Source organism: Crocodylus siamensis, chromosome 15 (genome assembly GCF_052110815.1).
Source record: "Crocodylus siamensis isolate JL-2025a chromosome 15, ASM5211081v1, whole genome shotgun sequence".
Classification (NCBI taxonomy): Eukaryota; Metazoa; Chordata; order Crocodylia; family Crocodylidae; genus Crocodylus; species Crocodylus siamensis.
This window is the reverse complement of record NC_143409.1, coordinates 29,870,539-29,896,442: the sequence shown is the minus strand read 5'-3', so window position 1 is coordinate 29,896,442 and position 25,904 is coordinate 29,870,539. Positions and strand designations below refer to the sequence as shown.

The following is a 25,904-nucleotide window of genomic DNA, read 5'->3' as shown; positions in this document are numbered from 1 at the left end:
ATAAATAGCTTTCCTCTTTGTCCACTATCATTCCACTAACACTAAAATGTTGAACTTAAACAGCACCACTTACACTTACCCAATGAACTCAAAGTGTTCTCAAATTTATTAATTAAGCCTCTTGACATCATTTTGCATTGGTAAATATTGTTTTACTCACTTTAAAGATGGGTAAACACAGTGATACACAAGGAGGTTAAATGTATTGCCCTGAGGCAGTAAATATGACAGTGGCAGAGGCAGGAATCTTGTTTCCTGTTCTGTTAGATCCAATATTTACAGGCTTTCTTACTATACAACTCTTACTGGAATTTCACCAAAGGTGAAGCATCCCAGAATTCTATATGTTTATTCAAGTATGATGAGTTATGGTTTATGCTGGAAACTGGAACAACCGAACCACAATGTCAATTAATAGTGAAAATTAAAAAAAAGTTTTACAAATAACAACACACTTGGACAATAATTCGTAATACCTTAATATCAATAATAAAGCTATCATAATCCAAGGTTTTCCCTTCCCCCTTTTGAGTGCTTTATTTGGGAAGGGGAAAAATGCACAAAACAAATCATCTTACAAATGTCACATCCTTCTCTCAGCATTTGCTATCCTGCTGATCTAACTAACTAACAATCAGTACAAAACAACAGGCATACTGTTAAATCTTTTTTATTATAAAGCTTTATCTTGTAGACATGGGATTAAAGTTCTGAGCTGCACCATGCTGCCAGGATTTTGGGGAAAGAGACGTGTAGATAATAGGCCATGTAATCTCCTCACCTACTTCTAAATAGCTTAACCCCATGACAGATTTCTAATTTAAGACGAGCACTACTGGTTAAATATTGCAATGCCACACAAACAATCTATTTTAGTTAAGTATACCTGTATCCTTCAGCTAGACTTATTCTAGGGTGGGTGTTCATGCAGACAATAAAAGTAAGTGGCACTATATACAGGGTTTTACTTCTTGGCTGGCATTAGTGCTGAACACAGGGCAACACTGTTTCACGGGACTCAAGCTTTTGAAAATTAATATGGATGTAAATTATATAAACACCCAAAACAATTTCTGAAAAGTGAATTTTAGATTTCCTTCAAAAGTTAAGCCAGGAAGAACATTAATTTAAACTCTGTTTTTCATTCATTAAAAAAAACCAAAAACAACTATAACCAACTGTTTTTATTTTCTCTTTAAAGGAGACAGTTTTGTTGGCAAACATTTCATCTTCAAAAAATCCCTATGTATGAATATTTGTCTGACTTTTGGTGATATCCGGTTAACTGGCATCAGAAAAATAGTTGTTCGAAAGAAGTCTAGTCTCAGCTTGCTCCAACTGTTCAAAGTCATGCTCTGTGGAATCAAAACTCTAAACAATTCAGTTGCAGGTTATTGACAAGGCACATTTATTGTCCTTGTTTCTGTAAAAACTAGCTATGAAATTGTCTGATGGGGCAGGTTTGCACCATAAAAAAGAATAAAAAACTCACTCCAACATTTGTCTTATATCCTACATTTAAGGCAGTGGTTCTCAATCTTTTAGAGTTGAGGCACACCTCAGACAATGCCAGTGCCTAACTTTCCAACATTTTTGACTACAGAAAAATAATAGAGCAATGCTTCTGTTGCAGAGAACTCAGAAAGCCCACAACAGATCAGAATGTTTTAACACTATGGATTCCTATTTGTAATCTCTGTGTTTCTCTTGTGAATCATGTTTGCGCACCTAACAGTGATAATGTTGATGGCAACTGTGGCACCCTTGAAAGGATCTCAAGGCATCTCAGGGTGCCACAACACCCTGTTTTAGAATCACTGACTTAAGAAGTAGAAAGCAGACTTTATACTAATGAGAAGATTTGTCAATAGACTATTACTCTATAAAAAGGCTTGATAGCTACACATTGTATTATGAAGTCCTCAGAAGGGTAATAATATTTGACAGATAACCACACAGACTAAACATTTATAATGCCTGAAAACACTGAAGTGAGAAAAAAGACTTTATATTAATAAATGAAAGGAAAACAAGTATTGTTATAGTCAACGGCACAGAAGGGCAGCTCCATGCCCAGGACAATGCTGACTACCGCAGTGCTGATCATGGCAGGGACTATTTCTGCAAGCCTCCAAGAAATGCAGTGCCCAAAGCTGCTGTGTTGGTCACTCTGCCTCAGCTCCTGAGTCGAATAATCTATTACAGCACAATATTTGAGACAGGTATAAAAGCCATTGCTTGGTTATATGCTTTTTGATCGCTGTCAGTGAAAACAAAGATCCAAATACAGAACACATACCACTTATAAATATTATGTGGGTTTGTTACATTCTCTGGTATGCCTGGGTTTACGAGAGCATGAATAACATGATGACACAGGAATGTCAGCTGTGGGTCCCACAGAGCATAGCGCCAAACGTGCCCTGCCCATTTGAGTCTGCTGATATGCATTAGAGCTGGAAGTTCACTAGTGGAGCTACTCTGGGCTTGCCTCCAGTAACCACTCTCTTGCATCCTCAGTATCTAGTGAACTAGAGAACAGGTCCTGGAGATGAAGCCAGAGAAGCTTTACTGGCAGACTTCTGACTCTGAAGCCTGCCAGTGACCCCAGGAATATGGGGAGTGTTCAGCCCTGTTCTCTTTAGGATGCCTTCCTAATATGACAAAGGCAAACGATAAACAATTTTTCAGCCTTAAATGTATAACTGTATTGCTAAAATTTATCTAATCAATCCATTTGTTTAATTAACTTACAGTGCAGTCAGTAAACATTTTTTTTTGTGTAAAAGACACCTCTTGGTCGAATGTTGTTCAAATTATGTAAAGGGAAACTCCCTAACAACTTGCAGTTCACATTCTACAACACCAAAAGAAGAAAAGAATCTCTAAGAAACAAAAAAGTAAACAAAGCAATTAAAAGCTTAGGTTAACCAAAACACGCTGAGCTCAAGACAGGGACTAGAATGTTACTTACACATTTCATAACTTCAGATCTGCAAACCAAGATCCATAGTCAGTGAAAGGAAACAATCTGGTAGAAATCTTGATTATACCATGAAGAGTACTACTTAAATGCTTCCTTCTAACTTTAAGAACACTGACATTTCCCAGCCCCCAAATTAAAAAAAATGTGTAAGAAGATATAGCCATACATTTCTGAAGTCTCCAAAGGAGAAAGAAATGCACAACTATACAGAGACTACACAAGGCCCACGTGCAATTTCTGTCTTGATAGTCTGAATTCAATACTTGCATTGAGAACATTTGTGTGTGATCAATAATAATAAAAAAAAGAGTTTGCCTTCCAGGAGTTTGCCTTCCATTTTTCTACAAATCTGTAAAACATTCACAATTCACCATTATTCCTTTATGTTTATGGCATCTACTAACATGAACACTTCAGACTATTATTTTGTACAACATAACCTTCAAATATTAGAAGAGAAAACTAAAAGGGGAACAGGGAATGTTTATAAACACACATGAAAGGCTCCTGCCACACATTCCATATATTCAGCAATTCACTGATTAATTGCACAATAAATTTAGACTGGGCACAGGTGTGAAGTAATTATCACACCATAAAAATGTCCATCCAGCTATAAAGAGAGCCATCCAGTTACAAAATTAATGCTTGAAAATGTGTAACAACTTTATAGTTTGTTTCTATCCAGCTTTAATTCTGAATGTGTGGCAGGGCACCGAGTCTGATATTAGGTATGCAGGTAGATATATAGACTGTCAGTGATTTTTACAAGCAGTTGCAAATGTATAGACTGCAACTTTCATTTAAAAAAATGCACTATATGAGAAACTGTTAGAAAAACAATGAAAATGCCTTGCTACTTCAGTGAGTTAGAATAAATATATATAGTTTGAAAAAGATCAATCCTGACTTATTTTTAGAACAAAACTAAGCAAAACATATTTTGCAAGCTCTTCCACTCATAAAGTTCCTATAATATGATGATCCACACAATTACTGATCCACACAAGCACTTATTATTAAGTCCTACAATATAAGACTTCCAGGTGGGTACTGTATTATCATCTTCCACCTGTGAAATCAAACTGATTCTGTTCCTGGCAATGGCTTATTTGGGAAAGAATCACGATGTGGATGAATCATGGTCAAATTTGAAAGAGTGCCAATACATGTTTATTTTATATACTTTAATAGATACACTTTAAATCACAATGTTAGCTTCATTATTTTAAATATGTTTATAAACATATAAACTATCTTTCACATTTGTTTATGGAGTAAAAATAGCTGAAGGTTGACACTGTGGCTTTGTACTTACACTTTGAACCTCATTTTTGAAAGGTTTAAACATCTTCCACCCTGATTTGCATTAGGCTGAAACTCAGGAGACAAATTTTCAGCCGCAAACGTAAAACAGCTTTGTTAAAATTTCTCTAATTAATCCATCCGTTTGATTAATTTAGAGTCCAGTCAGCAAATATTTCTGAAAGTTTCTGATGAATCCCAAACCTTTCCCAACTAAAAACCAAGAACATTTCCAATTGAAATACTGATGATGTAGAGCATAAACTAAGTTTATTTAGTACACTATTCGTGCTTCCTGATGATCTGGCCACACTACTATGCTGAAGTGACTGGGATATTTAACTCTGAAAGCAGTTATTCATCTTGTGAAATACAATAAATTAGCTTATGACCTTTAACATGGATTACATTCAGTACTAGAATATACATAATATGTACACAATGTAAAATCCTACTAAACAGGGGCCATTTTATTACAATTAATCTCAGAATAGCTCTTTTGAAACCGTTTTGCTAATTTTCACCAAGGTTAACTTATGCAGGTTAATTTATGACAAACACAACTGTGTCCTGCATACAAATACAACATAAAATTCCAGCAAAAGGATCCATTACATGGACTGACTGGGGGCCCTGATTTGAAAGTTCTCTAAAATATCAAAATAATTGGCATGTTTGTATGTTCCTTACCAATGCAAAACTGCTCTGTCAGAGTTTTCAAAACGTTTTACTGAGCCCAAATCACAACCTGATTCACTGTCTATAGCAGTGGTCTCCAAACATTTTTGATTGTGCACCCCTATCAGTAAAAAATTTTTGAGCATGCACCCCCAATATATGTATATTTATATAAATATAAATAGAAGTTCTAATATTTTCTTCCCGCACCCCAATGGATCGCCTTGCGCACCCCATTTTGGAGACCACTGGTCTATAGGAAGGAAACTCCAAAAATGTCTATTCTACATTAAACACTGCAGGCGAATATTTGATATTTTCAAATACCAAGTCAAGATTTGTTCCACTTGTTAATTAATAACAAATCAAAGATGCTTCATAGGCTTTAAAAAAAAAAAAGACCATAGTTGTACCATTCATTCATTTGTTCAGCAATAAGTTACAATACTATTATTTTCCTCCATGTGCTGCATTTTTGTTATTCAGTTTTTCTGCAGGGTAGTCAGACACTGAAGGAATTTATAACTAGATTTTGAATTGTATTTCCTGGCAATAATGCATCACTATTTAGCAACTGCAATGCCCAACATACCACCTTCCCTGCTTAAAAAACTTCTAAATAGAAACATAAACAGATTTCAATGTGATACAACGTATAACATAATGGGGCTGGCTAACAGTAAAGCTAATTAGCTGATTTCAATTCAAGACAGGTCTGAGCTATGGCAGCACAAGATTATTTGGTAGTCTTCCAAATAGCAACTACATTCTTCAAGGAGAAATTTTTAACTGTATTCTATTTAAATCCTACTATATAAAGATCCAGTAATATTTTTGTGCAACTTTTCAGAGAGTGTTGCAGTGGTCATACATATTGTGGAAAAAAGGGTCAGTGGATAATTTATAGAAGATACAAGTTAAAGACTAATTAGCTACACATAGCGACTGCCAGCTAAAAAGAAGATGGATGCCCTGCTAGGAAAGAAAAACATGAAGACTAAACCTTTGTTGTATTTTAACTGTGCATAGTATTCTTAAAACAATTCTTTTTACAAACCAATTAGCATGCTGCAAGTGACCCGTGGTTTCCACTAAGGTTCTTCCTTAAGAAGTGCCAAGTGAACTCCTTGAGAATAAAAATAACTCAATTATCTGAGCATATTTCTTTTACCTCCTACAATTATTCACCATAACAGTCCTTCAAGCTGAGGAAAACTAGAACAAGCAAATGAAAATCTGTCATCTTCAGAACAGCCTTATGGGCAGGAGCTATCTCACAACAGTTCATAAAGTCCTTACCTCCTATGGCTCAGAGAAGAAGTGATCTCCACACAACTTAGAAAGCCCTCACCTCATGGGCTTTCTGTCCTGCAAAAAATCTGTGGGCTCAAGTTCAGCTTTTCACCCAGAACCCAAGGGACTGACTGCTGCTTACAGAACCCATTTAGCTTCTGAGCCATTTTCTCCTTGTTCAACTTTCTCCTCCTCTTTACATAGTCCCATCCCAAGGTGGGACAGGGTACACCATATGCTTGCAGCTACAATACCAATACCATTCAACATCATTCTTTCAATGATATGTGTTTCTGGGATTTCACTTTGTTTTCCATTCGTTCTGAAAAAAGTTAGGCTTCTATTCTTTGGATGCTTACTATACAACTTGCAGCAACTTGAAATGAACTCTAATAACGGAGCAGAGTTGGTATTAAATATATCTCTCTGGATCTACTAGGCATATAAAACTGATAGAATATTTATTTATGTCCTCCCTAGATACTTGTTTTCTGCACACACTGCACAGATCGACTTACCTATTAATACAGAGTCCTACATTTTAGGAAAAAAAAATTTTAAAAAGCAGTTTTGTTCATTTAAAAATGAGTAAATCTGATGTTCATGGATGGGAGAAATCAATTACACTGGCCTGAATCACACATAGAATGTATAACTGCTGTGAAAGAAGGAAAAAAAGCTTTGATATATCTTTTGGAATTTTTTCTAGTGCACAAAGTCTACAGCTGAAGTTGGACTTTATTTATTGGCACAGCAAGTCCCTTTCAGAACAAATACATTTTCATACTGTCCAATAAAGTTTAAACAACATTTTCTCTGCAATATAAACACTGTTTTTTCAAATCTCATGTAACAAAACCCTGCCAAAGTTCAAACATACTTTTAAAAATAAATTAGAAAGAAACAAAAAAATGTATAACAGATGCATATGCTAATCATTTAGGGTTAAACTGTGGCAGGCTCTTACGTGGCCACACAGTGTGAGGAAAATGAAAGAGCTCCCTGTCCTTTGCACAGCTCATATAAAGGCCAGTTAAAATTACAGTTCCTGTGCTTTAAGGAATACAAGGGCTACTACTGAGCTGCTTATTGTGGAAACAATACAGTAGAAAAAAACATCCCTGTTTGCTGTTCTGTCGAGCTGGCCAGACCAGGAGGAAGTGTATCCCCTTAAATAAGTGAAGCAAATGCTTTGTTCTTTGCTCCTAGTGCAAGCAGGGAACTCAGAGAAGTATTCTACCTCTTGTGTTTTTGTTCTGGTGATGTCAGTCTGAGAGATCACATTTTACAACAGACTATGCCTACCTGATGTGAGAGAGAGGTAGTTAGCTGTGTTGGTGTAAAGACAGGTAACAGGTAGAGTAGAGGTGCTTCTGATTCAGTTAGTCTATAACATGCACCCCCACCCTCTTCTTCTATCAGGGATAATTTATATTGCAAAATTCATGGGAAGGAAATGCATGTAATTTATAAGCATATTAAAATTTGGCTGTTATCACTTTTTCTGAGCAAAGCATGCAAACAGTGCAGGAGAGATTATTTTGGGCTTGATTATTTCTCTAAGGACTTTTTATTCTGCTCTTATACATTTTAGAGCTATAAGGTCAAATAAAGAAGGAAATCATATTATTACTGCATTTCTACACTGCCAGTGTATTATGATTAATGCTAATAACAAATCCAGCCAGTAACATAAGAGTAACTCTTTCACTTTGGATCAAGACAGGAACACAACTCATAAAAACACTTGAATAAAACTGACACAGCACAAAACAAAAGCCCTAGACCTTTATAGTGTAACTTCTTAAAATTGTTTGTAGAGGTAGTTAAGTCCCTGCTGTCCCAGACTAAATGTGCACTGCTTTGGATAGACAGGGAGACTGCTTCTGATGGATATCATGCTTAGAAACAGTGATACTGAAACACCTGAAGTTTTAAAACTCTCCTTAGAGCTTTTTTGGGGGGGGAGGGGGAGGGGGAAGAGAGGAAAGGGAAAATAATGTCTCCCATTTGCTTTCCAAGACTTAAATGTCAGTGTAGAATGTGGCCCTTGATTTTTAGCTTTAGTAGTACAAGAGAAGGAACAGAAGCAGACAGATAAATTATCAAAATAAATATAATCAGAGAAAAAGAAATAGCTTCAATAAGGAATGACACAATCTACAGTGGCAACTGGAGCATTATACTTACTTAACAGGAATCCGTGACACTGCATTCAGATTTGTAGAAGACATCACTATCTGAAGAATGTGTTCAAGAGCTGTCAGTCCTCCTGCGACCCGAAATGAGATCTGATCTGCCATGTTCTGGATAAACACAATTACAGAGATATAAAAATCTACAGAAAATATAACTGAAATTCAAAACTTCAGATTTTGAAAGATGTCTGATATGTAACAGCTCTGAGGTACACTCAATAAAGTCTCAGTATACAAATGCATCAAATAGCTCACATTTTTATTTTGTGCACTGTTTCTTTCACTGCCAAAGTACAGAGAAGAGTAGTCCTCAGGAAAAACAGTAGTTAACATTATTTGAATGTTTTATTTGAATAATATTATACAGCTGTAATTTTATAATAAACACCAAACCCAGAAATCAACTATTTTAAATGTTTTATGAGATAATGATATGAAGTCAATAGCAAAACTCTTTAGGAGCTGAATGCTCATCAGGATGATGAATTATCTCCTGATTGTGCTTGAAGACTAGAATCAAATCACTGGTGGTAAGTTTCTGAAACAGGTATCCAACAAGGATCAATCTATTTTTTCAATTTGAGGGGACTAACTAGGGAACTGTAAGTCAGGTTAAAGAGTCTGTGGAGATTTTTGATCCAAGGAATGCCATTTGTCACATGTGATTCGGGAATGTAACTTTCAGCTAGGCAGTATGGGCAACTTATGTCCTTATATCATGTGATAATCTGGGGATAGCAATGCATGCTCTCTTGACCTTAAGGCTCACTTAGTATAATTCTGCTTTACACAGATTCACCACTTGCAGCTAGTTCAGAAGGCAGTAGAATAGTTGTTCAAGTGTTTGAGCTTCATAATTATATTCAATCTATTTTGTGCATTTTAGCCTGGCTGCTTATTAAATGGCAGATTCAATTTAGACAACCTTTACTTGTGTACAAAGCTCTGAATTGGTATTGGCTCAGTTTATATTTGAGACTTCCTTTTTTACCCACCAAACTGGTTTTCATGCTCTGATACCTCCTGCCTAAGGGTTCTGCCATTGAATTGAAGTTGGTAAATGATGAAGTGTTTACTATAGCAGACCTAATGGTTTGAAACTTGCTCTCCCAGAAATTTAATTAATTTAATCTTTCTTCACTTAAAAACAAACAAACAAACAAAACAAAACACAAACCCAATAAATCTTTCCCCCGGAAATGTAACAGTTATTACAACTTGTAATGTTTTACTGAGTGCTTCTATTGTTTTGTTTATCCATCTAACTGTAATTCTGTTAAGGCTGGGAACATTTTTAGTTAATGAGAAACTATTTTATAATTGTGCATTCCAAGTGTTTGCATAAACAATCTACAAAAAACATCAGTACAGTAATTTTATAAAATAAAAATATATTGCTTTTGTTCTAGTTATTACTATTACTAGTGAGTAAAGGGCCTACCATGCTGTGAGGGTTGTATTATACTGGAGATGCCTCTCAATTATTAAAAATACTTCAATGTTCAGAAATGTATTTTACAGATCTTAATATGATTTCATAGTAGAGGAAAAGTTTCTCCTTGCCAAAGTTAGAATCAGAAACCAATACAACAATATGCAAATTTCATTTGAGAAAATTCTCTTCAGCAAGTTTCTCTCTCTCAAGCAAACATTTAGACACATTTAAATGACTTCCTCAACAAAATTGTCCCTGCTGATCTACCAAGATTTCATTAAGAAGCATTTTACTACCACATTGAGAGCTAGCATGTGAAGGAAGCAATTTTGCTTGACTCATGAGAATTGGCTGTAGATTTGTACGCAGCCAAGTAAAGACTTATCTTCAAAGGATGTAAATGCAATAAATGAGCAGAAATCTGCCTGTGTGTATCAATTTATACAAGCAGTTAAAATAATCAATCAGCAATTCCCTTTAGGTTTATTTTTTAACACAATTTCTAGGAGTCAATATTAGTTCAGTCTACACTTAGGGTATGCCTTCACTGAAACATTTTTTTGAGTTATACCTCATATTGTGCCCATGCGTTGAATCCCATCAACTATAAAAACCTTTAACTTGAATGCAGTGGTGCCCCATCAAGGTTATAAGCTAATGCTTGATTTCGTGCTCATCACCATAGCTGCTTGCAGACATTAAAAAAACAAAGCAAAACCCAAAAACAGCGCTTTACTTTAAACTTGGTGTGTTCCTGCATTGAGCCCAGAGCATGCTCAGAAGAGGCAGAGCCTTAGTTGAACCTGGTTCTGCCGCATCTGTACATATCAGGCACTTTAGTAGGGCTTATTGGCACTTTTATCTAATAGCTGATTGAATCAGCTTTAGCTAAAAGCATCAAAAAGCCCCGCTGAAATGCCCAATCTATACAGATGCTGCAGAGACTGGTCAAAGTATCTCACTGCTTCTTCCGGTAAAGTCTGTTTATTTTTATTTTTTTTAATGTCTGCAAGCAGCCATCAGCTGCTAACAGGACTACTCTGTAGTGTGGATTTGGGCTACTTTCACTTGAATGCTGCTCGCCTTCCAGTGTTTTACCACTAATCCCTTTGTATGCCCATAAAAGAAAGGCAGATAAGGTTCTCTGGGTAAATGTGATATCTTTTATTACCTGGGTTTTTGGTTGTAGTCATTTTGGACTAAAGACATAGGCAAGCAAGGTTTTTGGAGCAGGTGTGATAACTTTTATTAGACCAACTGAGTAGCTGGAAAAAAGCCTCATATATCTACAAGAAGAAGATTCCAAAGCAGAGTGCAGACCTCAGGATATCATTGAACTCATATACTTCACAACAACTTCAGTTTCAATAATCATCACTTCCTCCAGATCATGGGCACAGCTATAAGCACCAAAATGGCCCCACAATATGCTAAAACTTTTATGGCCTACCTAGAAGAATTTCTCAAGAACTGCACCATCAAATTCTTACTATACCTGAGATACATAATGACATCATCATCATTTGGACTGAAATTCTGCAGTCTCCAATTGATTTCCACCAAAAATTCAACAAAATCATCACCCCTCCATCGCTTGAATACTCTAACGCCAGCATTTCCTTTTTAGACACCACAATCAATATTCTAGATGGTAAAATTCAACCAACATTTATAAGAAACCCATGGACCAACATACATATCTACACAGGACCAGCAATCACCCTAAACATACCAAGAAAGCTGTAATTTACAGCCAACCTCTCCGATACCGCTGAATCTGCAGCGAGAATACCCATGATCGCCACCTCACAAATCTCAAAAGGGTGTTCAGCCAACAAAGACACTCCTCCAAAGTGATAGACTGAACTTTTGAAAGAGTGACCAAGATACCATGTACAAATTTGCTGCAATACAAAAAGAAAATCCCCACAAATCACGCACCATTATTTATGACATATCACCCTTCCCTGTAACCTACACAGAAAATCCTCAAACAATTACAACCAATACTAGAAGACCCAATTTTTAAAGAGATATTTCAAGAACCACACATCCTAGCCTTTAAACAAGCACTGAACCTGATTAACCTCATCACCAAAAGCAAACTTCCTATGACCCAAACCATACCTAATGGTAGTTAGCACAAGAAATGCAAAACCTGCCAACACATCTCCACCCTTCCCCCCCCACAATAAATATACCCCACAACAGAATCATCACCATTCCTGGATCTTACACTGCACCTTTGGAAATGTTATACATCACATCCAGTGCACCAAATGCCCTGATGGAAAATATGTAGGAGAAACCAAACAACAACTGTGCACCAGAATGAACACACACCAAATATCTATCAAAGACAAGAATATCCAACTACCTGTGGGTGCTCACTTCTCACAGGACAATCATTCCCTCTCCAATCTCTCAGTTCTATTCCTCAAAGAGAACTTACAAAACACCTTTCTTAGACAAGCCAATGAACTTCACTTCATAAATCTAGTGGATACAGTATTGGATTTATGACACATTACAATCTGCCTGACATCTGATTCACCAGGTACCTGCCAAACTTGACCTCTTACATTCTTCTTCTCTCCTACCTTTTATCCCCTCCTCTTCCCTCCCCTATTTTTCTGCCCTCTGTCTTCCTAATTTTCAGCTATTTCCTTTGTTATAGACAGCCTCTTTTTTACCTTGTGTTACTATCACTCGAGTGTCTCCCTTTGGCCTTTTCTTCCTTTGCTTTCCACCCTCCCCTTCCCTGCTTTACCTTTGTCTTTCTAATTGCTACCTATTTACATTCTCACTGACATCCTGCCACACTTTCAGATTCTCTCACTCCTTGGAGTCTCAGAACAGCAGAGACTCCCTATGCCTGAAGATGGGTGTTTGTGCCCAAAAGCTTACCAAGAACTTTTTTCCAGCTACTCAGTTGGTCTAATAAAAGATAACACATCTACTCAGAAAAGCTTGCCTGCCTATATCTTTTATTAGACCAACATGTATTACATGTATTATATCTCATCCAGTACACTAAATGCCCTGAAAGAAAATATGTACGATAAACCAAATAACAACTGCGTACCAGAACAAATGCACACCAAAAACATACAGACAAAAATATCCAATTACCTGTGGGTGCAGACTTTTCACAAGACAACCACTGTCTCTCTAGTCTCTTAGTTCTAATCCTCAAAGGGAATTTACATAACACCTTTTGTAGACTAGCCTACGAACTTCACTTCATAAATCTACTGGATACAAAAAATCATGGACTAAATATAGACTTTGGATTTATGACACACTATAACCTGCCTGACATCTGATAAACCCAGGTAACCTATCTGTATTTTAACAGCTGCATTCTATCACCAGTTCAACATTTCCCCGTTTTCTCTCCATCTACCTGTCTCAAGCCTATTACCTCCTATTCCCTCTGACCCTCACTGCCACACATTTGCATTTCCACAGACCTGCATTTTGGCTTCTATTACACCCAGGAGAGCACACAAAATACCAGCAGACTCTACCTACACCTGAAGAGGAGTATTTGTGCCCCAAAGTTTGCAAAGAACAATTTCCCTATTTACTTAGTCTAATAAAAAATATAACATTTACCCAGAGAACCTTGTATGCCTATGTCCTTAGACCAGCACAGCTACAACCAACAACCCATAAAAAAGGAAAGTTTTTCTACCATTCACTTGGAAGAAACACATCGTGTGTTTCAGAACCTTTTGGTCCAAAAAATATTAGCTTGCCTTTTTAAAAAGAACTTAATTTTCTGCCTAAGTTTGTAAATTCTGTAGGTTCTCTTTGTATTATTTTTCTGTCCCTAGTGGTGTGTTTGCAATTTCTTCCAGTTAAATATCTTTTGAAAAAAATTCATGTACTGATTATTCTCTCTTCTAAATCACTAATGAAAATTCATAAACAGTTTGCTGTTAAAATAAGAAGGAAAAAGACATTCTGATGAATATGAGAGAGGAAGCCAGAAAACAATCTTAAATAAAAGGAGTTAGCTAAAATGCTTCTGGTGACAAAAAAGCCAGGGAAGATGTAGGAAAAAGATACTGCTCAATAAAAACTGTCATTCAGTGAACTGGAATCCACTGCTATATCCACTGCAGAAAGAAAGAATCAGATTTAAGAGTACTTTCAAAGTATTATGATTATATTGTTTTATTGTAGTTGTGGCTGAGGACATTGACTAGGTCAAGGCACCTCATGCTAGGCATGCAGCAAATACAGTAAATTACATGTTATCTGCTAAACCCTTATTTTAAAAGCGTTCAAATTCAATTAAAATTGCTGTATGGATCCTAAAATATTTAACCTCTAATATACCTTTGCTTGGATACTTATCTGAGATCTATCCCACTAACCTTTTTGTAAAATTTGTTCCTTTGAAGGGAATTCAACATTTATATTGGGAAAGTCATTCATCAAAGCCCATAATTTTAAAAGCCCATCTTGAATATATAAGATGACCCTGATTTTAAGACATCCCCCCAATCATTAGATTCTATATATGGAAAATTTATGAATTTGATATAATTTTCTAGGTATAGAATCTAATTAATGGTGGTTTGTCTTCATTTTGTCAGCCTCCCACTACTATAGCAGGAAAAATAAGTCTGGGGGGGTTAGGTAGCCTCTTTGCCTTCTGCCCACCTCCAACTTCTTCCCTTTCCAGCCCCTCCCTCCCTCCTTCCTGTCAGATGCTCCTCTCTCTCTGATCACATGGAAGGGAAGAACAAATTTGAAAAATCTGACCTTGAAATAAACATATTTGTAGTAATTTGCATAAAGTACTCAGACTTAATTCACCCAGAAATGATGCATTTTACTTTTTAAGCTGCAGCAAGTTTTAGCATAGGTACTCCATAAACACAGTTTTAAGTAATGCTTTAGCACAGAGGTTCTCAAATTTTTTCTTATTGCGTACCCCCTTCCAGATTTACCAGCTGCCCACATACTTCTACCAGCATACTTTAATCCCTTAAATACCAATTACTATTCTAATGAAAATTAAATCTGCCATTACACAATTTCTTCTATATATCCACCAGAGATGTCTTGTGTACAGTTTGGGAACCCCTGCTTTTACACAAACCATGCATGATACTAGTCCAAAGCTAAAAAACTCATGATTTACCATATAGATCATTGAGCTGGGTCCCAGCAGAGATAACAGCATTTCAAGCCCTGGTGACCCCACAGCTTAGCAAAGCTCAGTATGTGTGTGTACTCTAGACACCCTGCACAAAGAATCCACGTGCTAATTTTCCCCCACTCTTGACTGGAACTGGGCGTTCTTGTCATGAGTCCTGGGATTCTCCTCCAAAAATGTATATGCAAATGAGATATAAGGCAATCTGATCCAGCTTTGCTTCATGCAAGGTGGGGCCACAGTCATCATATGTGACAGGCCAGGAGAGGGGGCAACAGAGGGGTTCTGGCTGAACTGCTTGGGGCCCTGCTTGGCTATGTCTGGTGAAGAAACAGGACTCATTGGATAGGGAAAAGAAAGGCACAAATCACCTGTGGGAGTGAAGAGGAAGCTGAAATGTATGCAATTAAGTGGTTCATCATGATTGAAAAAGAGTTAGTCGTAAGGGGAACTGAATGTAATGGGCACTATCATATGTCTTATTCAGATAGGCTGCACTAACTTATCTTTGTAGCAGGTTCCTATCAGCATGTTTGCCCTGGCAATGGAGATACCATGGTATTAGTCCACGTGGTTTTCCTGCTATAGCAAGAAAGGAAGATCCCCTTTTTGCAGATGGTTGTATGACTGTGTAGTTGAGGGTGGAGACCTGTCCTTGCGCTGCAGGCAGGCCCCACAAAATGAGTCTATCATAGCCTCACAGTGGGAGGATCTCAGCAACACACCTATTTTATGGAGATATGGGATTTCTCCTTAGCTTGCTTCTTTGGGCTGCTGCTAAGGACACTTGGGGAATCCAAACCGCAAGACCCCTGGGCTTAGGTGTGCATGTAGGATGCCAGCCATGGATTTGGGAGTATCTGAAGCCCCAGGTTAAAGAGTCTGGGAAAGAAGATACTTGACAGTGGGAGCACCACATGGATTTGAACGATTAGGTTTTATTCAGTAGCTAGGATTAGGAACTGATTTGGCTAATTTGACCCAGAACACAAAATTAAAATAAATAAATAAATCAGCATGTTTGCTCCATGTGGACCATGTGGTTTATAGTCATGCCCAATGTTGGCTGCATTTAATCAACTTCATACTTGGTTTCCATTACTGACTACATGCTGTTTTTAGCAGCAATTCAAAGATAGGCGATGCATTTATATCCTTGTGTTCAAATGTAAAACGAGGGGCTTCCCCCCTCCCCCTCATGTGGATAGAGGGAAAATACCCTTATCACATTAGAATACACAAGGTATATTTGTTCAGAAAAAGGAAATCACAACAAATATGTTAGGCTTTGTAATAGAACAAGATACTATGTTGTTCTGCTCTTATGTACATTTGCACCAATGTGTATATAACACAATAACATTAAAAAATTGATTTCCCTGTGATTTCAAGGTCTTAGACTATCTGACCATGCAGGAAAACAAAAGCAGGTGAATAGACAACAAACAAACAAAAGTAACAAGCTTTCCAAAAAGGTTATACAAAACAGCTGGCCTTTTTTTTAACATATGAAAATCTGAACAGAACTTTAGGAAAAGAAAATTAAGAGATAAAATACAGTGGACAAGTAGGAGGCACCAAAGCTGTTATTGGACTGAAAGGCCTTTTTATGTCCATTCACATGTACTTGTGAAATATAATGGTTTTGTTTGTAGAGAAGGAGAGCCAGCACACTTGACTAATGAGGTACTAGAATATAGATACCTAATCTTTAGACCATTATAAGTTTGTCACACACAAAATACAGCAACCCATGTAACAGTTCCAGAGTTTGGCACCAATTTAGAAGTATTGAAGATGGATAACACAGATCATTTGTTATTTGCTATATAGATAGATAGCTAGATAGATAGATACACACACACACACACACACACACACACATTTTTGCCATGTGATTTGTTTCATTACGTACATACAGCAATTAAACTATTTTTCAATTGTAATGTTTTGTATTTAATGACAACACAATAAAGACAATTCCCTTAAGAGGGAGTGACTGTGTGTGGTTCACTTGCCTACCTGCTACAACACCTTAATGGATCTGAATTCCCCTTATCTCCTCTACTGTGACTTGAGTGACAACTGACTAATAGGATTACAGGCTCCATTCCAATAATACAGCTCAGCTACATGCCAGCAAAAAATGACAGCCTAAACCTGAATTACATGGCCTGGGAATCCATCCAATTATTAACTAAAGTAACTGTTATTACCTAACCTAATCAAAGGAGAAGCAGCTGTTAATCTTTGGTGGCCTGCAGTGTGGTAGCGGTCAGACTGGATGAACTGTCTTTGTACTTGACTCTTCTACAGACAATAATTATGTCCTTTGTGATCAAGAAGGAAGGGCTTGCTAACCTTTTAGACAGAGGCAGCAGATGGGGAACAACTGTTTGCATGTTCATTAACAAGATAGGCTGGATTTTATCAGGGTTTGGCATCTGGGGCACCACCAGAAGCACCACTTACAGAATGATACAAGTAAACCCAGCAGGTCAACAAATTTGAAAATTAGCAGCCTAACTTACAAATAGTTTAAAAGAATTTTTGACCACTTCTTTCAACTCCCCCCAATGATAAAAATCTCAAACAGTAAAATACTTAGCTGACATTTATACTTCTTTTTCCTTTTGTACTTGCCTATAGCCGCCTATATATAGAATAGAGGCTTATGTGGACATGTCAGTGTCTCGTCATTGCTCCTATAATTAGTTGTATTGTTATCTTAAAATTCCTTATCTACTTTTTTTAAACTATAGCAAACGTGTACTTGTAAAATCTTGGACGTATTTGTACAAGCTAAGTGCCAATGCATGGTAACACTGGCAGTGAAAAAAGTGACTTTAGTAAATAGCTCTTATGGAAATAACACAAAACACTGTTGAGGCCATAAATAGCATTCTATTGTCCAGTTCTGGTGTATTTTAAAAAAGATGTTGTCAAATTCAAGAATTCAGAAAATAACTAGGAGAACAATACAAAGTCTGAAAAAGCTGCCTTGCATTGAGACTACAGAAGGGCAAATTCAGATCCTAATGTGTGAGTTTTTCATGGTAAAGAACAATGAACGTTTGGAACACGTGGCAGAGTCTCTATAATCTGAAATCTTCTCATCCAAACTAGATGTTTCTCTAAATTATATGATGCCAGTTTACCCATAATTTATTGGCCTAATGTGGGGATTACTGGATGAAATCCTATGGCTCATGGTATGTAGGAGATCAGAGGAAATGATGATTGTAATCAAATAGCCTTAAAATTGAAGAATCTATGAAAGAACAGTCAAACCAAGCAGTCAATTTTCATATATTTTCTTTCGTACCTTCTCATATTATTAATTACACAGTAGAGCAGTACTGGAAATAAGTCAGAACCTTTATCATCTGGAATGGTTTGATAACAGCTCTGTCACCTCTACTCTATGAATCTAACTTCCATACCACGTGTCTCCAGATAAGACCTGTATCTTTTTTTGAAAAGGCAGAATGAGGAAAATGATTTGGCTGCGAGAGAGAGCTCTGGCCCTGAAGACTGAACTCTGCTCCCTCCCTCCCTGATGCAGCCAGGGGGAAAACCCAGCGGCTGTCTTGCAGCAGTGTCTCCCTGCCATTTTTCCATTTTTCCGGGCTTTTTGGTGCTTTTATGTAATAGCTGATTGAATCACCGATTAGAGAAAAGCATCAAAAAGCCCTGCTGAAGCATGCAAGTTATATAGATGCTAGGGAGCTGGGTAAAACTGATGCGATTCTTCTTCCTGTAAAGCTTTATATTTTTTTCCACATCTGTCAGTGCCCCATGTACCTATCTACTGGAAGGTCAGAATTAGGGAAGAACATTAATCAAGTGAATCTTTTAAGTAACTGAAGTGATGCACAGCAGAGGTCAGTCAGACCTACTTCATACGCCTCTTCTCTTCCTGTCTCACCTCCATGCCCCATCAGACAGAGGTTCACACCTCCAATACTTGCTTATTTCCAAGTATAGCACAACTTGTAGTACTCAGATCTATGGGCATAAGTATCCCTTTGCTGCAAAGCCTTCAGTCACACTAACTGGAGCCTTGTATTACAACCACAAAGTTAAAAGTAAAAAAAAAAGGTGAAGATTCATGGATTCATTTAACCTTTGACACATTAATCAAAACCCAGAAAGAAACAATGAATGCACGTGTCTTGCTTTCTGAAGATGTACTTTGATAATCACAGAATACAAAAAGCTGTTTTCACATGAAGTGATTATTACAAACAAATCATGTTGCATAGGCCTAGCATGCAAGAGATGACAGAACTTTAATCTGCTGTGGTTGTGAAAAAAATAAACCCAGACCTTAGGACTATATTCTTATTAAGTAACGGACACACACCCATATCTATGTTCTAAAGTTCTGCATCTCCCTTGCTTTTAAATTTAATTTTTGCCTTAGTGTGTTCCGTATCTCATTCATTCTCCCTTTTCCATCCTTCTACCCATATTGGATGTCAAGCTTCAGTCTTAAAAAGTAAGTGACAAAGGAAAACTGGCTACTATTTCTCCTCCTCCTACAGGTTTCTGGGTTCACCAATCAAACCTGAGTCAGAGAGACATTCTGTTAGCATCTCTGCTGATATTCTGTTGAAGACAACCCTGATTTATCTTTCAAAAGACACAACCCTGTTTGTAAACTCTAAAGCATCCTTGCAAACTATTAACCAGAGACAGGTAAATTATTCTAGTGCAGTGATGCTCAACCTCCTGTCCCCATGGGCCGGATGAGAGTGGTAAGGCCAGTCTGTTAGCTGGATCACACAGGTAAGTGTTGCAAAGCTGGCCCGCTGGCAGGGTAGGTCCGTAGGCCGGATCCCATGAACAGGGTCAGTGGACAGGCCAGATACAGCGGGGTTGGTACACAGGGGTGAACTGGCGTGCCTGCCCAGCCCAGCCTTGCATGCCAGACCTGGCATGTGGAGCTGCACAATGGTCTGGAAATTTGGCAGTGAGGAAGCAGTGGAAGTGTTAATTGCCATGCTTCCAGAGCCAGTTCCAGAACTGTGGCACCACTGGTCTAGTCAATACCACATATAGTGCCTAGTGTCCTCCATTTATGTTACTTGCCAAAACTGGAAATTGTCGTAAGTACTGCATGTGAATGCGCTGAAAATTGTAGCATTTGGCATCTAATTCCAAAAAACTATAAATGGAGATATTAAACAGTAGCCTCAAATCAAGAAGGAAAAATATGAATCAGGGTTTAATTCTCCAAGCCAAAATAATCCTGCTGGCCTGTTACAGAATGAGGGATTCACGTAGGGATACATTAGGGATTAATCTTGATGGTATGATTTTCCTGGTGTTTCCTGAGGTTTCTATAACATAAGGAAGATTTGATTTCTGAGGTACTCAGCTAGCAGAATTTTCCAATGGAATACGCTAAAAATATCATTAGCTGATTTTGTTCCATATGCCCTTGAACAGCAATATTCACTTTATTGTGAGTGATCTGTTGTCAGCAAGTACAAACAAATGGAGGAGCTTCAGGACTCTTGCACCATTATGATGCTCTCATCATCATGGATTTCCCATCATTTGGAACTTCCTGACACTTTACTCAGCTTCCTCATCTCTAAAATTTTTTATAAAAGGCTTCTGTGTAAATTAATTAGATGATGTTTTTAATAGCATTGGAATGATGGTGTAGTCACGACAGTCCTGAAATTAGGAATGCTTTGCATTTTTAAGATTGTCTAGATTTATTGCAACAATGAAGTCGGTCCAATAAAAGATAATCACCCACAAAAATTCTCGTCTCTGACATGACATTTTTAGGCATTTTGAACATGAAGTTGCCAAGTAAAGAGCAACACTGATATGTATTGCTAATATTATTAGTGATAACAAACAAAGGACATGTTTCTTAAAATATTGTTTTTATGAAAACAGCTGTGTCAAGAGACACTAGAAGAAAAACACGAAGTAAAAACTTTAATCTCAAAAGGCCACTTAAAGCATTAACCTCTTACATTGCTATGCTCCATAAACAGTTGCTGGCAAGTGGTTCCTAGTGTGAAACATGCTTGCACAAGCTACTTCTATACCCTTATAAGCATGGTGCAGCACTTCTTTTTAGGGGTTTGCATTCAAGCATCTACATCCATACCATCTTTAAGAAAGGGAAGGAGGATCCAAAAACCTGCAGACCGGTCAGCCTCACCTCAGCCCCTGGAAAAATCACTGGACAGATCCTCAAGGAATCCATTTCTAAGCGCTTGGAGGAGAAGGTGATTAGGAACAGTCAGCATGGACTCTACCAAGGCCAAGTCATGCCTGACCAACCTGACTGACTTCTATGATGAGATGACTGGCTCTATGGATGCAGGAAGACCAGTGGACATGATATACCTTGACTTCTACAAGGCTTTTGATATGGTCTTCCACAACTTTCTCGCACGCAAACTAAGGAAGTATGGGATGGATGAATGGACTGTAAGGTGGATAGAAAAGTGGCTGGATCATTGGGCTCAAAGGGTAGTAGAGCAATGACTCAATGTCAAGCTGGCAGCCAGTAGCAACTAGAGTGGCCCAGAGGTTGGTCCTGGGGCCACTTTTGGTCAATATTTTCATTGACAATCCAGAAGATGGGATGGAGTGCACCTTCAGCAAATCTGAGGATGAAAACAAGCTGAGGGAGTAGTAGATAGGCTAGCGGGTAGATCTAGAATTCAGAGCGACCTAGACAAGTTGGAGGACTGAGCCAAAAGAAATCTCATGGGTTTAACAAGGACAAATGCAAAATCCTGCATTTAGGACGGAACAATCCCAAGTACCAGTACAGGCTGAGGGCTGACTAGCTAAGCAGCAGCTCTGCAGAAAAGGACCTGGGAGTTACAGTGGGCAATAAGCTGAATATAAGCCAACAGTGTGCCCGTGTTGTGAAGAAGGGTAATGGCATACTGGGCTGCATTTGGAGAAGCACTGGCAGCAGATCGAGCGAAGTGATTATTGAAGGAACTGGGCTTATATAGTCTGGAGAAAAGACGACTGAGGGAAGATTTAATAGCAGCTTTCAACTGCCTAAAGGGTGGCTCCAAAGAGGAAGGAGCTAGGCTGTTCTCAGCGATGGCAGATGAGAGAACAAGGAGGAATGGCCTCAAGGCGCCGCAAGGGAAATATAGGTTAGATATTATGAAAAAACTCGTATAAGGAGGGTAGTAAAGCATTGGAACAGCTCACCCAGAGACTGTCCGTCCTTAGAAGTTTTTAAGACCCAGGTAGACAATGTCTTGGCTGGGATGATCTAGTTGGAGATGGTCCTTCTTTGAGCAGGGGTTGGAATAGATGACTTCCTGAGGTTCCTTCCAAACCTAATTTTCTATGATTCTAGCCATATAATGATTACAAGTAGACCAGACGAATGCACAGAAAAACAGACTACTAAAGAAACCAATGAATCAACCAATATTTTTACCCTGATTTAACTCTGCAGAATATACTGTATTTACTTGATTAGAAGATTTCATAGATTTCATAGACATTAGGGCTGGAAGGGACCTTGGGAGATCATCGAGTCCAGCCCCCTGCCCAAAGGGCAGGAAGTCAGATGGGGTCATAGGATCCCAGCAAGATAAGCATCCAATTTACTCTTGAAGGTGTTCAATGTAGGTGCTTGAACCACCTCCGCTGGCAGACTGTTCCAGACCTTGGGGGCTCGGATAGTAAAGAAATTCTTCCTTATGTCCAGCCTGAAACGGTCTTGCAGGAGTTTGTGACCGTTCGACCTCGTCATCCCTTGGGGCGCTCTGGTGAACAGACGTTCCCCCAGATCCTGGTGGTCACCCCTGATAAACTTATAGGTGGCCATCAGATCACCCCTGAGCCTGCGCTTTTCCAGGATAAAGAGTCCCATGTCTCTCAGCCTGTCATCGTAAGATCTGTTTTCCTGACCTCTGATCATGCGCGCGGCTCTCCTCTGGACTCTCTCAAGCTTCTCCACATCCTTTTTGAATTGTGGAGCCCAAAACTGGACGCAGTACTCCAGCTGCGGCCTCACCAAGGCCGAGTACAAGGGGAGAATGACGTCCCGGGATTTGCTCGAGAAGCATCTATGGATGCACGCCAGCATTTTGGTCGCTTTACTAGCCGCAGCATCGCATTGCAGGCTCATGTTCATCTTGTGGTCAATGATGACCCCCAAGTCTCTTTCTTCTGTAGTGCTAACCAACGTAGCACTGCCGAGCCTATAAGGGTGCTGCAGGTTTTTCCTCCCAAGGTGGAGAACCTTGCATTTATCGGTGTTAAACACCATCAGGTTCTCGTCTGCCCCTTTGCTGAGCTTGTCCAGGTCAGCCTGGATCACCCGCCTATCTTCTGGCGTGGATACTTTGCCCCAAAGTTTGGTGTCATCGGCGAACTTGGCCAGTCCACTCCTGACTCCAATGTCCACATCGTTAATGAAGATGTTGAACAGTATGGGTCCCAGGACAGAGCCTTGAGGGACCCCACTGGTCACAGGACACCATGATGAGTGACTGCCATCAATCACAACCCTCTGGGTCCGACCACGAAGCCAATTTCCCAGCCAGCGGATCGTGGTGGAGCCAAGGCCACAACTGGGCAGTTTGGCCAAGAGGTGATCATGGGATACCAGATCAAAAGCTTTTTTGAAGTCAAGATATATGACATCAATCTCTTCTCCCTTGTGCAGGTGATAGGTCACCTGGTCATAGAAGGAAATGAGATTGGTCAAACAAGACCTACCCGCAACAAACCCGTGCTGGCTGTCCCTTAGAATGTTAGCCTGGGCCAGTCCCTCAAGGATGGCCTCCTTAATAAACTTTTCTAAGATCTTCCCCAGGATAGAAGTCAAGCTAATGTATTTTTCCCCTCAATTTAACATGGAGAAAAAGCCCCTCACCTTACAAATGAGCATGAGACAATCAAGGAGGGCAGGGAACAGGATGTTGCTACAACTCCAGCCCCAACCCAGGATTGGGCCTGGGACTGGAGCCACAGTTGTCGCTTGCCCCCCCTGCTGTTTCTGCATGCCCCACCACTCCTCCTCCACAGCCCCTAGTCCCTCCCTACCACCGACACCGCTTCTCCCTCTTTCTCCCACTCTGCTGCACTCCTTACTTTTGCTCCATGCCGGCAGGCTCCATCTCTGCTGCAGCATGGGGCATGAAGCATGACTCTAGCTTGGATCTGTAGCAGAAGCAGCAGGGAGCTGGTGCTGCTGCTATGGAGCCATGCTCCGTGGCCCAGGCTGCAGCAGAGATGGAACTTGCTGGCCTGGAACAAACGTAGTTGGGGGAAGGGGGACAGGGATGGAAGGGCAGGTGGGGAGAAGAGACAGGAGGAAGGGGAGGCAGGGAAGCTGTGGGTGGTAGAAGCAGCATGAAGAGGGAAAGAAGGAGGAACAGGGGAAGGGGTAATTGGGGCACCCCGAGACTGGGGGGGGGGAGGGGAAGACACAATGGGCAGCAGGGGGCAAGCTGCCTGCCTCTCTCACTGCCTGCTCCCCACTGCTTGCCCCATTACTGCCCCATCATATGCACCCCCTACTGCCTCCGCCATTACTATCCTCCTCATCACTGCCCCCTACCACCTGCAGTAGCTGGGGTGGGGTGGTGCAAATTTAAGATGATCCTTTAATAATTAGATTCTGCACCTGGGAAATTATAATAAATTTATAAATTTCCCAGGTGTAGAATCTAATTATTGGAGGTCTTCCTACATTCAGGGTTGACTTGTATTCAGGTAAATACAGTATATAACCTTTTACAAAAAGTACCATTTGAAAAAGAAATGTGCACAACAGTGTGTCAGTTTCAAGAAGCTGCTCCAAGGGTATTGACAAAGATATAGTTTTAGCTGCTTTAAAAGGGGAGAATGCTGGGAGAGTGCATCAGCAGTTACACTGTAACTGTTATATTTGCATGATCCTGTACCAGTACAAGTTGGCTAAATTACCCTATTTTAGATCCTGAATGAAGCATGGTTAAAGCTGGAGTGGTTTTGCTGTACTTGTATCCCTGCAGAATCATGCAAATGTAACAGCTGCATCCAAACATTTTATAGAAATATCCTTTGATCCTGATTCAATTGTTATGCCTGTTTATACTATTAGAGAAAGATCTGGGCATAAAAAAGAAACTGCAGATGCCAGCGAGGCTAGTACCACTCTACAGTGAAATGCACTTCACAACATTCACACTGAGAAATCAACACAAACACAGATTCCAGTAACACACAATATGCACAGCAAATCAACCTTTGGAATAAGCTTGGAGTAAAGACACCCCAGAGCTTATCTGTGAACTGAATTTGCCTTTTAATAACGTTTCTAGCAAATAGGTTAAAAAATTAGCCTGCAGCTGACATCTGGTAACATGTTCTTGCTTATACGTTCATCTTGAGAAAAAGGTTAATCCATGAAGTATTTATAGGCGAACAGAAAATTCATGATCTAAGGCAGGGTAGTTATATATACCCATTGACTCACATGCTGCATTGGACTGGCCCTGCATGCAGTGCTCACTGGGGCCAGCCCTGGGCTGCGTTGCTGGTGGCACTTGCTGGGGCTTGTACCCAGACTAGCCCATATGGGTGCCATGTGCGCTGGAACAGGCATGTGGAGTGGAGGGGAAGGGACATGAACCTGATCCAGCCCATGTATCAGACCCATGCCACTCATTTGGACCACAGGGCCAGGTGAGTTTGACAGCCTTGATCTAGGGTAAAGGGATATTTATGCCACCACTGGCAATTTGGACCTTTGGTAGCCATAGTATGATGAAAAATACTCTAACTCAGGGTTGGGCAATTATATGGGCTAAGGGCCACTTAAGGAGTTTTGGTGAA

The 25,904-nt window shown here is 39.3% G+C and overlaps 1 protein-coding gene across 7 annotated transcripts in view; it reads right to left on the bottom strand.

The window, feature by feature from the left end:
• The window catches only part of SCAPER (S-phase cyclin A associated protein in the ER), a 378,523-nt gene that overhangs the window by 120,560 nt on the left and 232,059 nt on the right, over positions 1 to 25,904 (bottom strand). For all 7 annotated transcript variants that reach the window (XM_090028843.1, XM_090028845.1, XM_090028844.1 and 4 more), the window contains one exon: positions 8,453 to 8,568. In XM_090028843.1, the coding sequence (XP_089884969.1) occupies positions 8,453 to 8,568 (116 nt within the window). The remainder of the gene's footprint in view (positions 1 to 8,452; positions 8,569 to 25,904) is intronic.